Source organism: Rhinolophus hipposideros (genome assembly GCF_964194185.1).
Source record: "Rhinolophus hipposideros genome assembly, chromosome: 15".
In the NCBI taxonomy this organism is placed as follows: domain Eukaryota; kingdom Metazoa; phylum Chordata; class Mammalia; order Chiroptera; family Rhinolophidae; genus Rhinolophus; species Rhinolophus hipposideros.
In genome coordinates, this window is record NC_138061.1 from 42732714 (window position 1) to 42746091 (window position 13378).

Genomic DNA, 13378 nt, shown 5'->3' on the forward strand with positions numbered 1-13378 from the left:
GCGCCAAAGGTTAATGACCCTCTTGCCCTGTTCCTCGTGATGGTCAAAATCTTCCACCATACCACAGGTCAGCTGCCGGAAGTGCGTCACCCAAACCTGCTGGGGATGTCGGGAGTTGTAGTTAATTGGCTACTTCTCTTGTGCCCCAATTCGCCTTGTGTCAAATAAGTAAACACCTTGGAACCGTAATAAAGGTCTCTTTATGGCCAACAAATCTTATCCTTCCCTTTTCCAGCTGACAAAGGGATCTCTCAGACAGCATGCAAAATATAGGACTACAAGTCCCAGCATGCTATGCACCGCGCCCAGAGCGTCCGAACACCATCGTAGGTGCGGGCCGCATGAATGGAGTGTCGAGCGTAAGGCAAAACCTGCCAAGGTCCACACAGCCTGTACCTGCTCCGGGAGCGTAAGTGTGGAGTGTGGGCCGTGCGCGTGCGCGCTCGGAGGGGGCGTGTGGCAAACGCGCCGGGCCGTTGTGGGCGCGTGGGTGCTGAGTTTGGCGGTGGCGGTGCCGCGCGCCCGATTGGCCGGTAGTTGCGGGGCCTCCCGCCTCGCCCGGGGCTGCGCGCAGCGGTGGCGGCCGCGGGAGACCGCAAGGGGCGGAGGAAAGGAGGGGGCCGGCCTCGGCATGCGGAGGAACGTCCGAGCATGCTCGGAGAGAACATGGCCTCCCTGATCCAACGGATCGCCCGCCAGGCGTGCCTCACCTTCCGGGGCAGCGGGGGCGGCCGCGGCGCTGCCGACCGCTGCGCGCTGCCAGACCCCGAGGCGCCGATGCCGCAGGGCTTCCCGGAGAACTTGAGCAAGCTGAAGAGTCTGCTGACCCAGGTCCGCGCCGAGGACCTGAACATCGTCCCGCGCAAGGCCACGCTGCAGCCGCTGCCGCCCAACCTGCCGCCCGTTACCTACATGCACATATACGAGACGGATGGCTTTAGCCTTGGCGTGTTCCTGCTCAAGAGCGGCACGTCCATCCCGCTGCACGACCACCCGGGCATGCACGGCATGCTCAAGGTGCTGTACGGCACCGTTCGCATCAGCTGCATGGACAAGCTGGAGGCGGCCGGCGGGCAGCGGCCGCGAGCCCCACCGCCAGAGCAGCAGTTCGAGCCGCCGCTGCAGGCCCGGGAGCGGGACGCCGTGCGGCCCGGCGTGCTGCGCTCGCGGGCCGAGTACACCGAGGCCAGTGGCCCCTGTGTCCTCACGCCACACCGGGACAACCTGCACCAGATCGACGCTGTGGACGGGCCCGCCGCCTTCCTGGACATCCTGGCCCCGCCCTACGACCCCGACGACGGCCGGGACTGCCACTATTACCGGGTGCTGGAACCCGTCAGGGCCAAGGAGGCCTCCGGAGCGACCTGTGACCTTCCCCGAGAGGTGTGGCTCCTGGAGACCCCGCAGGCCGATGACTTCTGGTGCGAGGGGGAGCCTTATCCAGGTCCCAAGGTCTTCCCTTGAAGCCACAGGCGCCGGGGAGCGGTAGGCCACAGACGTGCCCAACTCCGATCTGGGCCTGGCTGCCAGCGACCCACCACCACAAGGGCTCTCTCCCTACCCTCAGGCCTGGGCATTGGATCTACCAGAGTGGGCTGTAGCTGTTTCTTCGAGAGCCTTGGAAAGCGCGGGCGAATGGACTGCAGCCACCGGGCACGCTTATGGGGGCGGGATAGGCGCGGAGGCTAGGTTGTTTCCTGACCCTGTCACTGCCACCAGAGTTTTGATTTGAGAGGAGGGGATCTGGGGACTATCTGAAGCGCTTCCATCCTAAAGCCATAATGAAAATATTAGTCCCTCTGTTTCCCATCCTATACAAAATAGACTGAAAGGTTTTCTCGCCCCCACCCACCCCGCCTTGGGTAAATAGGGTTTGTTCTGCACTTACGTCCTTATGCCCTTTTATTCCTTATAGTTTTAACTTAATGACTGTGCATGATCCAGTGGTTTGAATTGTTTTTAGTTCAAGTCATTGGTAAAAACTAGATTTAAAGAGATGAGCTACTGTTTAAAGTGAGTTGTTCTGCCTGATTAATTTGTTGTAAAAATTAAATCATTTTTTCCAGAGTTAGGAGTTCATCCCCAAAACATAACTATGCATGTGGAGGACAAGACTTACTTCCTTTCCTCCCTTGCCTAGTAACCACTTCTGGTTTACTCCGACAGCATCGACTAAGAAATTCACACCTGCATGTCTCAGTGACAAATAGTCACATAGAGCTTATTTTCCCCATCAGTCTCCAGATCTGTGAGGTGAGCAGGTTTCTTTTTGCAGATTCACCTTTAATGCAAACACTGTATTATTCTCAAGTGACTTTTTTTATCTTACTGTACTTTAAGAGGTGATAGGGTAATTCTGTATTGTCTAACCAGAAGATGCAGAGGAGCTGAATCAGTACGCTTCCAAACAACTGAATGTAAAACACCCCTAGCCAGCTGTTGACTTCCCTGCCCCTATTGACTTCCAGTATTTTTCTGCAAAAGTAGAGAAAATGTTGATGACTGTTTCAAATTCTCTTCGCTCTGATAGTCCAGAGGGCTGGTGGTTCCAGCTGTGGTGTTGGTGGCAGTGTTCTCAGAACCCTCCCTCAAACAGGGAAGAGCCAGTGCTTCATCTAGTGTGGTTTTCTATAGGAAGAAAGAGAAGGCACTGGTGAGCAAGGCTAGAGAATTGAGAATTAACAATACTGATAGCCATTTTAGGGCACCAAAACTTGGGACAAAACACTTCCCACTCCTGGCCTCTCCAAATGACAGTTGTGCTATCTATGACTAGTTTTATTTTTGTCCTTTTAATAGACTGAACAGCTTGACCTTGTTTACAGAGGCATTGACACCATTTGCTTCAGGCCTTGGAGCACTATTGTTTCCCCTTTTATTATTTATAAGATTCCTTTTTTTCACAAACTTTTTAATAAAAAAAAAAACTAGAAATAAACACATTAAAATTTGCCCAGCTGTTGTCTAAGCCCTCTTGATTGACTTGCCCACGTGGCAGTCGAGTTCTAATATCTGTAATAAAGGGAGATTTGCTATTGGTGGAAAGTGTCAACTCTGTAGGGAAACTGCATGTGCCTTTGCCTCTGTGCACACTGGGTTTCAGAGGCCCAGAGTGAAGGAATATTTGTTCCCAATTTTTAAAATAGAATGAAAAAGCAAATTCTTGCTTTTATTTTTTTTTTACAAAAATGATGCTTATTCAACGTGTAAACGCCACTATTTATAAAACCTGACAGGCATAATACCAAGTATTTACTTGCATTGACTTATTGTAGCTTCATGTTCTGGTGTGGTTTAATTTACCTTGGAGGCAGTTTAAAGCAGTCTTTCATGCCATTCAGTTTGAAAATAAGTTCTAGATATGCAAATGATTATTTTCTTAGAAAAGTGTTCACCAAGTGGGTTTTCTTCATAACACAGTCATGAATGTGTATGGTTATCAATCACATATCTATCTACCTGTTTTGAATTACTGTACCAAAAAGTTGATTAACTTATGAAGATTGTCAGTGATGTGTATAAAAACCTGGAGTACGTTAAACTAACCTGTGAAAACTGGCAATAGGACAGAAATAAAGGAGGAATTGTTTTTCCACATTTCATTATGAAAAGTTTTAAAGTTCTCATGTACAAGCAAGTTGAGTGAAAGCAACTAAGGTGCTTTTCAAAAGAATAAGTGAAATTATTGCAGGCCAAAAGAGCAATATAGTATCTCGCTAGTTCAATGAGAATAGTGAAACTTTTGGTTCACTAATAAATTCTGAATAACTTAATGGTGAATCTTGTTTTAGTGAGCCACTAAGGAAAGAATATTAACTACAAAGGTAAACGTAGTACGGAAAACCTTACACCTTTCTGCATAAACTTAATCACAACCATGTGCTGCTATTGTGTTTCCTTATATTCCGGCAATATAGATGGTGTTTTAGTAACAACTGTGGGAAAAAGTTGTCTTCCCCTACAAAGGCTAATGAGCACAATGATACTAATCACTTAATTTTTCTGTTGAATAACAAATGCAATAATTGCCACTCATGGGTGAGAAGTTGTCTAAATATTTCTAAAGCTTTTTAATTCTCTGGTTATATCAAAGGCCACTTATGGAGGCCATCAATGGAGAGTATTGTGTACCTACCAAAAATTCAATTTTATGAGAATTGAATTTTTACTAAGCCTGATTTGCATGGATTGAGTTTATACCAATTGCTGTTTATTAATGAAAATGGTGGCTCTATTTTTAAAGTAATACGTGTTTGTCAACAGGAGTGGGTCCTCTGACCTTTTAACATAGCCCTTCTCCTTAAATCCACAACTTTCATTCCTCCCTTTGCATTGTCCCCTTGTCCGGTGCCTCAGTCTTGGCATCTCAGGACTCTGTCATCACTCGTCTGTTCCAAATGATTTTGAATTTTGTGCTATGGCTCTACTGCTCAATGAAGAAGCAATATATCTTTAATTCAGGGCTCTGCCCAGTGCTATTCATATCTAACCTGAGGGCAGTAACACTCATGTAATTCCTGGTCTGAATTCAGAACTTCTGGTTACAAACCAGCTGACCACTGACCACTTCAGTGCAATGAGGCATCTCCTGTCAAGGAAATCATTGGTTATACCCCATCAAGATACTGAATCTTCAGGTCCAGGGATGTTTACGTTTCTGGATTAAAATCAGTGTACTTATGGAAAATAAAGGCATGTTTGAAATTGTTTAGAGGTAAATCTTTATTTGATTATTGAAAAATTGAGAAGGAAAATATTGTTATAATGATTGCATTTTAATTACTGTTAAAGGTTCACTCTATATTGTAAGATTTATGTTGTACTAAAAACTGGTTGCCTTCTGCAGATTCTAAAATGCAGTAATAATATAAACTTAAAAGTTTTTTTCCTTGAAAGTGAGTTTTGAAACAATCTGATTAAAAACACATCTGAAACTGTTTAATCATACTATTTTGCTCCAACAAAAAATAATATCTTTTATTTTTTAATAATAAGGAAAATAAGCTAGTGCAAGAAAACAAAAATACTTTCATCCACAATAGAAAGAATCTTTGGACTTAAATATTTTCTTGTCTTTCCTTTTTCTGTAAAATTTGTTTAATTGTTTGGACTGGAGGCATATTAGTCACTTGTGAAGATGCTGACCATTCTTTCACACACACACACACACACACACACACACACACACACACACACACACAAAGTGTATTGGACTCACTGCAGCCATTTTTATATACCAAACAATTTCATTAGCAATTAAAATATTGAAATTAGCCTGGTTTGTGAATAATTGAAAACCTTAAGAGGTTTAATAGACCTGTTTTTAATGTGTACTAACCCACTTCAAATGCATTATGTTCTTTAAGGAATTTACTCTCCAGAAGTTTACTAAGAATTCCCAGTAGCAGCTGAAACATCAGTATTATTCAATAAAGCATACTGAATATAAAAAGGGGCAGACTTGGTTTTATATGCTTTATTTCTTGAGCAAAGTAAAAAATGAGACACCTGTGAAAAGTACCTGAATGTTTCAAGCAGAGAGTAAAATCTTATTAGAGATACACCTAACATATTGAGATCAAGAAGTAAAACCCAGAAGGTTGACTGAAAACACGCCAAGGTGGATTCCTTATGAGTTATACCACTATCAAGATGTAAGTGATTATGTAACCAATTTGACTATTTCATAAAATTTAATCTTACTCCAAAAACAACTTTTAAAAACTTTTTTAGTTGGTTGCTTCGTAAAATGTTTACATTGTCTTATTGAAAGTGCTCTGAAATTAAAATTTGGCAAGACAATTGTAGATCTTACAAAACTTAGGTGTGCTCTATTTTAATATAATGAAATTTTGGTAGGAGGAAAGTATTCATTAAAAACAATTATCAAAATGTGATATTGTTTTATATGTATTAAATTGGCCAAGCAAGAATAATATACTGACAACCTAGGAAATATGAATCCAGTGGAATAACACCAGTCACTAGAACAATCTGAAGCTAAAATTTAGAAACTCCTATCTTGTAGTTCTAGAAAGAGGTATTCTGCATCTTTGAAATTTGGACAGTAAGAAATAAAAGGGTTAATTACCTCCACAAATCAGATCTCAAACTCTAATTTGCTGGTTAAGGGCAAAAAGTAGTTTCCAGGAGTAGCTGTCGCTCTCTGCTAAAATACAGGCCATTAATTATCAGCCAGGACAAACAGCACAGGGTTTTCACATGGTGTAGTTAAATAGTGCAGGCTCCAACATGTTACACTTGTAAGGATCCAAAAGCATTGGATGAACTTAAACATTTAGGCCTAATTTTAAAGTAAAAACTTTACAGAGACACAATCATTTGCTCTGTTATGATAGGTAGGTAACTACTTTTTGAATTTATATTTTTAAATCACTACCGAAGGCTCTCATAAAATGTATGTACTCTTGAAACCATTATCCAATACCGTAGAGAACTATATCTGCCTATTTCAGATCGTCTTTCTGTGAGATTTTAAGGCTAGTGTACACTATCTTAATGTAATGAGCTGGGTATTTTGATGATCTCTAGACCTACCTATGGCAGATGAATGATCTTTCTGAATAGGGGCAATTGGGGAGAGAAGGCGGGAGAGAAATGAGTCCCGGGGTAATTCCTTTGGCAACCCATTAATGCTGTCATCAGCAGTGTCTGAATGCATTTTTGATATGAAGAGGTGATAGTGCTTTTCAAAAAGTTTTCTGTGGTCATGAGACTAATCTTGGAACTTGAAAGTCATTTCCAGCTTGACCAAGCCACCACACTTTCCACAAAGCCACATCTCCATTAAGTTCCTGGCCTTGGTCAGGGTTCTAAAAGGAGCCACAAATGTGTAGTCTCCGAGTGGGCACTTGTTTGTAAGTGTTTATTTTCCGGAGCCCACTCAGGAACGGAGAGAAGCTATAGGCTGTTACACAGGACGGAACAATGAGTCAAAACAACGCCTCCCCATTTTTACACTAATGCCTGGGGGAAATCCCCAGAACACTACAGTTTGACTATCAATGGAGATTTCTTTGGGGTGAGAAGGTTGGTGCTGAGAGACTTAGCAAAGAAAACTTGGGAGATCCTGGCTTGGTCAAAGCACGAAAAACACTGGATGACTATTGAATTCCCACCCAGTAAACCTTTCAGAAATGATTTCTGCTGCAAAAGTATTGTTGGAAAGTTTATTTACACTACAGTCATAAACCATCAATTATCTGAACTTCAGTTAGTGGTTTTGTGTTAGAATAAATCATTTGTATTTCCACAACTATTAAGAGCTAATAACCAAACAAGTCAGCTCCAGTAACATTATTTACATTCTTATCTGCAATTTGACTACAAAGATAACACTTAAGTCACAAAACAGAGCATACAAAAATATACTTTCTAAAAAAAATTCCAAATATTAATAGGCAGAAATATACAGCTATACTAAACCAAGGGAGTGATTTTTTTTCCATAGTAAGGCAACCCATTTACATGCAGACCCTGTAACAACGTCTACATCACACAAAGGCACCAAGGACACTTCCATCACAATTGCATGCATCCTAGTTTCAGAGAATATGTACATCCCTTTTAAATAAGTTAACCTCTGACATGTCAAGAGATCATAAATGCTTTACTTTTTTTTTCCCCAAAGGTTCAGAACTTAGAGAACAGTGCACATCAAAAATACACAAAATCTGAGTGGATATACACTGCAAAAATAGTCTTTACGTTTCTCAAACAACTCAAAAAGGAGCAGATATTGTTACGTCCCTCCCATCACATTGCACTTCTGTTCTCTGAGTTTATAATACATATTGCTTAAAGGGTTGAGACGACTAGATAAGCTTTGATTCACTGTTCTAGGGCCACAGAATGCAGCATAAAGACCATGCTTCATTCACTATACAGTGTCCCCCAAATCAGCCCCAAGCCATAAAGTGCACATCAGTTTCGCCTCTGTCTTTGCTGTCCCCACCTGAAGGGATCAGCGTCTCCCAACCTACTGTAGAAAAAGTCTCAGATCAACTCTGACATTCAAAGTCAAAAACGTGTAATTGGTCAAAGTAACGGGGTGGGGAGCAAAACCTAGTCAAACAACCCTTTAAAGCAGGGTCAGGACGCAGCCCTCTAGGCCAGGGACCCCCCACGCAACCCCCTACCGAACCTCCCCATTACCCTGGGGTGACAGTCAACTCACCAGAGAACCTAAGGTGGGCTAACTTAGGAAGGACCTGCTTCTAAGTGTAAAGGGGGCAGTGCTGGGCTCCACCAAGACCCTATGCCCAATGGAGAGAGGGGCAGGAAAGGGTGGTAGTGTTTGTTGTGCAGCTCCAGTGGACATAGGGCCTCCTCAAGGAGCTGGCGTGTCAGCCTGAGTCTCATCTCAAGGTGTCCGGGTCCTAGAAGAGCAAGGGGCCAGGGACCCTCCACCAATAGTGCTGCTGTTGCTGCTGCACAAGGGCACCCCAGCCTGCGTGCCCCCCGTGCATGAGGCCGTAGAGGCTGCTGGCACAGATGAGGAGGGGGCACTGCTTTTGCGCTCCTTCTGTCTCAGGTGGATCTTGGTGTGGCGCTTCCTCTCATCACTCCGGGCAAACTTGCGGCCGCAGTAGTCACAGGCAAAGGGCTTCTCACCAGTGTGGGTGCGGATGTGGGTAGTGAGGTGGTCACTACGGCTGAAGTTGCGCATGCAGATCCGACACTGGAAGGGCTTGTGCCCCGTGTGGATTCGGATGTGCCGTGTCAGCTCGTCAGAGCGAGAAAAGCGCCGGTCACAGCCTTCTGCTGGGCACGGGTAGGGCCTCTCATGCACAGGCGTCTTGCTAGGCCTGTTGGGGTACTTGCGAGGCCTCAGGATGGGCCGCAGCGGCAGGTGGTGGGGGTTATAGGCAGCAGCTGCTGCTGCTACTGAGCTGCTGCCAGGCAGCCGGGGTCCCTCGCTGCCTCCACTGGCCCCTGGCCCTGTGGCTCCAGCACTGGGGCCCCCCAGGGTAAAGTTGCGGATAGTGGAGAGTGGAGTGAGTGGCGGAGGGACTCGCAGGGAGTCTAGGGGGCAGGGGAAGGGCTTGCGGTCGGGGCCAGCTGTACCATGTAGATCTCTCTGGCACTGTGATGGGAAAAATCCAGGATAGTCTGGTATCATGGGGAAGAGACCTGGGTCCGTTGCTGGCTTGGGGGACGGGTAGGAAGGAGGTGGTGGGTAGGCCAGAGAGGAGGAGGTGGAGGTGGTGGCTGCCGACAGGAAGGCTGAGGGGTCCTGGTAGAGGTCTCCTGCACAGCCAGAATAAGGAGGAGGTGGCGGCGGTGGAGAGTAGAGGTGGTCCAGGTCAGGCTGGGTCTGGGACATGGTGCACACACCCAGCGGTCCTGTGGCCAGTGGGTTGGGGGAGGCAGAGGTGACGCTGGATGAGGCTGTGGTCGAAGCTGGGGAAGTGACCCCTTGCAGGATGCCTGCACTCACAATATTGATGATGCCTTCTGGGTAGCAGCTGGCACCAGCGTATTGAGGGTCAATGGAGAACTTGCCCATGTAAGTGAAGGTCTGGTTTCGGGGTGCAGAGACAGGAGCAAAGCTGCTGGGATATGGGAGATCCAAGGACCTCTTCTCTCCAGTCATGTCAATGTTGATCATGCCATCTGAGGAGGGAGAAGGAAGAATGGATGTGGAGCAATGTGAACGCAGCCAAGAATCCCTTCTCACCGTTTCTCACATGGGTCTATTCCCAAGGCCCACGATGCTAGCACTTTAGGGCTAGGGCAGAGTCCACCTGGTGTAGAAATCACTGACCGGAGACAGTAAGAAGAGGCTAGCCCAAGATCCTACTGTGGCAGTCAGCACAGTCTGGGATTCAAACTACCTCCAGGAAAGCAGGATGAGCTTCCCCCAACCCCCACACACAACCATCTGTGACTCTACTCCCCAATAAAAACACCCCATAATAGCAACAACATTAAAAATTCCCGAATCTACCCGAAACTTTTCTCCCTCTCCTTTGCCTGGGGGTCCCACGGCTGGGGCGACTGATCCCTGCCAGTGCCACAAAGGTGCCAGGCCCTAGAGGGAAGCCCAAGGAAGGGGTCTGAGATACCGGCTGTTTCCCATCTCCGGTGCCTTCCCTCCCTCCCTTTTTCGCTGCGCTTCTGCTGATGGCTGCTTGAGGGAATCCGGCGCTGCGCGGAGGTGTAAGGAGTTTATAGTAGGTTTCCTTTCCCTCCCAACCTTCTCAGCTTTGCCCCAGACTCGCGCGTCCCCATCCCAGCCCAGCCCAAGGCCAGTGGCAGGGCTTCGAGGAAGGCGCTGGGGCCGCGGGAAATCACTTTCCACATCATCGCCAAGAAAACCAGCGGCGCTGATGCCCCCGCGGGCCTCCCTCCGCTTCCCAAGAGCCGCTTCCCGCCGCGGCCCGCCCTCCTCCTCCTCCTTCTCCTCCTACTCCGCGCCTCGATAACCCCCTCAACTTCGCGGAGGGCGCACAGGTGGGGGCGCCCCTTCAGGCTGCACTGGTTGCGCGTTCGAGACTTTCTCCGGGTCTACTCTGCCTGGGAGGGGGCTGGGGGCGCTTTCCTTTGGCGCTTCGCCGCCGCTCGGCTCTCCAGACGCGCAGCTCTCCTCCAGAGCCCCGAACTTTCCCGTCACTTTGCCCTTACCCCAGGAGAGGGGAGCCCGGGGTACCGCCGGCTGAAGGGTTCGCACCAGCCCCGAAGCCCGTCGGTACACCTCTTCTACTTTCATCCCCGCGCTCGTCAGAGGCTGGGCACGCGCGGCGCACACACGCCGGCTCGCTAGCGACCTGCTGCATCTGCCCGCGCGCCCAGCTCGAGTGTCCGGGTCCCAGCTCCAGCGGGCTCCTCCTGCACCCGATTCCAGTCTTCAAAGCCAGTCAGCACCATCCACCTCGCGCCCCAGCCCTCTCGTCCAAGTCCTGCACACGCACCGCACCCCACCCACAACCTCGGAGCGGCGTTGGTCCCTGCCAGCGAAGGGAGCGCGCAGCTTACCTCCGGCCACTCCATTCATCTGGTCAAAGGGGCCTCCCAGTTCGGCATTGGGGAAGATGGTCACCGACGTGGCGGCGAAGTCCTCCACCGGGTAGATGTTGTCAGACAGCTGGTGCACAAAACCACTGAGAGTTACTGGGATTTTGTCTACGGCCTTGGCGGTCATCATTTGCTCCTCGCACAACCTGGAGACCCAACTCCCTCGCTACCTGGAGTGTCAGAGAAGCCGTTTTGGAGAGGGATTGGACTGAGCCTAGGTTGGTATCTCCTTTTGCCCTCCACACTTAAAAACCACCAAAAAAAAAAAGAAATAAAAAAAATCCAACCGAAATAAAACTAGCAAACAAGTTGCTATATTTTTAAGAAAGAAGAAAAATGGCTATTTGCCACTGACTCTCTCCTGTGTTCCGGCTGGGAAGCCAGGAGTTGCTGGTGTAGTGTTATTATAACAGTCAGTGTGTCCCCTCGCCGAGCTATTAATCAATTGCTGCTCTCTCGGTTAGACGGAAAGTGTTGCTCTAAGTATTTATGGACAGGTCCTCAATGCCCGTGACGTCGCTGCCCATATATGGACTAAGGAACAGGGCTGGGCCAGGCGGCTTTTGCCGTCACATGGCCGATTTGCATACGGGCTCGGCTGCGCGGGCTCCGCCGGGCTCGCGATCCCTGCTCGCCACCTGCAGGGATCCGCGGGGATCTGGGGCGGGCGGCCCGAGCCACAGCTTGGGTCCAGGGCGCAGGGTGCGGCGGGAAGGGGGAGAACCGCGGGTCCAGCTCAGGCCACTGCGTAGAGGGAGCCGGTTGCGGCTGCTACGCGGCCTCCCGGGGCGGGGAGCAATTCCGGTTCTCCCGGACTTTCCAAAAAAGGCGAAGATCCGGTGCCGGCGGCTCCGCCTCCCCAGCCCTTGTTTGGGAGCCATTCCGGAAAATTAAACTTCGGAAAGAAACCGAGCGGAGCCGAGACACTACAGTCAAACCCCTACTCACTTTCTTGGCAGCTCAAAACCGCAACCAAAAGAAGGCAGCAAAGAGAAAAAAAAGCTGCATGCATTCACGGAAGCTGACTGCTTTTTTCTGAATTACTTGGTGGAAAGAAGTAGCTGATGATAAGAGTGAATGCGGTATTGCTTTTTTGGAAAGTCTGTTCTATTTATACAGGAGCGAAAACGGAACAGGTTTGGGGTTGTTTGTTTGTTTAAGTATTCTGGGCACCCAGGGGCTAAGGGGTAGACCCTAGGAGAAGCAGAATAAGTGCGAGAGCTTCAAGAGAAATCCTCAGCCGGAGACACCCCCCCTTCCTCTGCCCGCGCGCTCCCCGCCCCCCTTCAGCTGCCGAGCGAAGCGGGCGCCCTTCCCGGCGTGTCTGGGCGGTCGACTGTGTGGGGGCGTCCAGATGGAGTCTTGGACACTCACTCTGCCCCGCCACACACACACACACACACACACACACACACACACACTCCACTTCCGCTACACACACTCCCGCCCCCGCTGCCTACTTCACACACCCACTTGCACACCTTACGCTACACACACCTCTCTGTTGACTGCGAACCCTTGCGCCCGCCTCACCAACAGTGCCCTGCCAGCAGAGCGGGAGCCGGGGCTTGCTGGACAGAGTGCGCTTCAAAGACACCCATCCTCACCTTACTGCCTGTACCAAGCGACCGCCACGGCAGCCCCTGACCCCAGAGAGCCTACATTCAGGTGTTGTACCCTGTCCGCGCCCGAGCCCTACTCCATAACACAAATATTAGAAGAAATATTCTTCCTTTCCCTCGCCAAGAGCCACCTTGGTGAGCTCAGAGAAGTCCTGAATGACCGCAAATAACGTCGCTAATGGCTGTTTGGAGCTACCATCACCCCACACGCGTTTCCCTTTGCGAGTTAATACACTGATCCCGATGTAAATCTTTCTGTTTAGTTCCCAAAACAATTTTTTTAAACTTTTCAGAGGTCCAGATAACGGCGGGTTTCTGGCTCGCTGGACGCACCGCTCCTACCTGCCGGCGCGCCCTGGCCCGCACCGGGAGGGCTCCAGGCGTGGCCCGGGCCCCGCGGGAGGCCTGTCCCAAGTGCTCAAGCCTGGCGCGCCGCTGCCTGCTTGCCCCCTTCCCGCGCCAATGCAGCCACGGCCTGGCGTGGAGTGCGGGGGCAGCCTCCAGGTCCGGGTCCGGCCCTTTCCCGCCCCCGGTCGGGGACTGCACCAGCTTCTCGGGGTCCCGGCGGGCGAGAGCCACGGCGCCACGCCGTGGAGGAAGCGCGGCGCTGCAGGCGGCTCTCGGGCCGCTCACCTGCCCCGGCCGCAGCGAGCCTGCTCCCTCCTGGCCCCGCGCGCGGAGGTCAGGGTCCCGAGGCGGCCGGGGGCTGCCTGGAGCGC

General features: G+C 49.5%; 2 protein-coding genes across 3 annotated transcripts; one reads left to right on the forward strand and one right to left on the reverse strand.

Annotated features, from left to right (window-relative positions):
- Positions 1–326: 326 nt before the first annotated feature.
- ADO (2-aminoethanethiol dioxygenase) lies at positions 327–7538 on the forward strand. Its single transcript, XM_081074644.1, has one exon. It carries the CDS (start codon positions 652–654, stop codon positions 1462–1464), a length of 813 nt encoding a protein of 270 aa, XP_080930770.1. The 5' UTR covers positions 327–651; the 3' UTR covers positions 1465–7538.
- On the reverse strand, positions 6879–11499 carry EGR2 (early growth response 2). 2 transcript variants are annotated; one of them, XM_081074643.1, is made up of 3 exons: positions 11208–11499; positions 10999–11107; positions 7184–9636 (listed from the first exon to the last, which is right to left on the reverse strand). In XM_081074643.1, exons 2-3 carry the CDS (start codon positions 11015–11017, stop codon positions 8384–8386), a joined length of 1272 nt encoding a protein of 423 aa, XP_080930769.1. In that variant the 5' UTR covers positions 11018–11107; positions 11208–11499; the 3' UTR covers positions 7184–8383. The 2 variants fall into 2 exon arrangements, with proteins under 2 accessions (XP_080930768.1, XP_080930769.1); XM_081074642.1 differs by having other exon boundaries at positions 6879–9636; positions 10999–11499.
- Positions 11500–13378: the final 1879 nt, after the last annotated feature.

What these genes read in the sequence shown, in the direction of transcription:
- ADO (XM_081074644.1), top strand. Translation starts at nt 652, where the DNA reads ATGCTCGGAGAGAACATGGCCTCCCTGATCCAACGGATCGCCCGCCAG.
- EGR2 (XM_081074642.1), bottom strand. Translation starts at nt 11,167, where the DNA reads ATGATGACCGCCAAGGCCGTAGACAAAATCCCAGTAACTCTCAGTGGT. An exon ending in GATGAATGGAGTGGCCGGAG is followed by an intron (nt 9,637 to 10,998) that starts GTAAGCTGCGCG and finishes CTCCCTCCTCAG; the next exon opens with ATGGCATGATCAACATTGAC.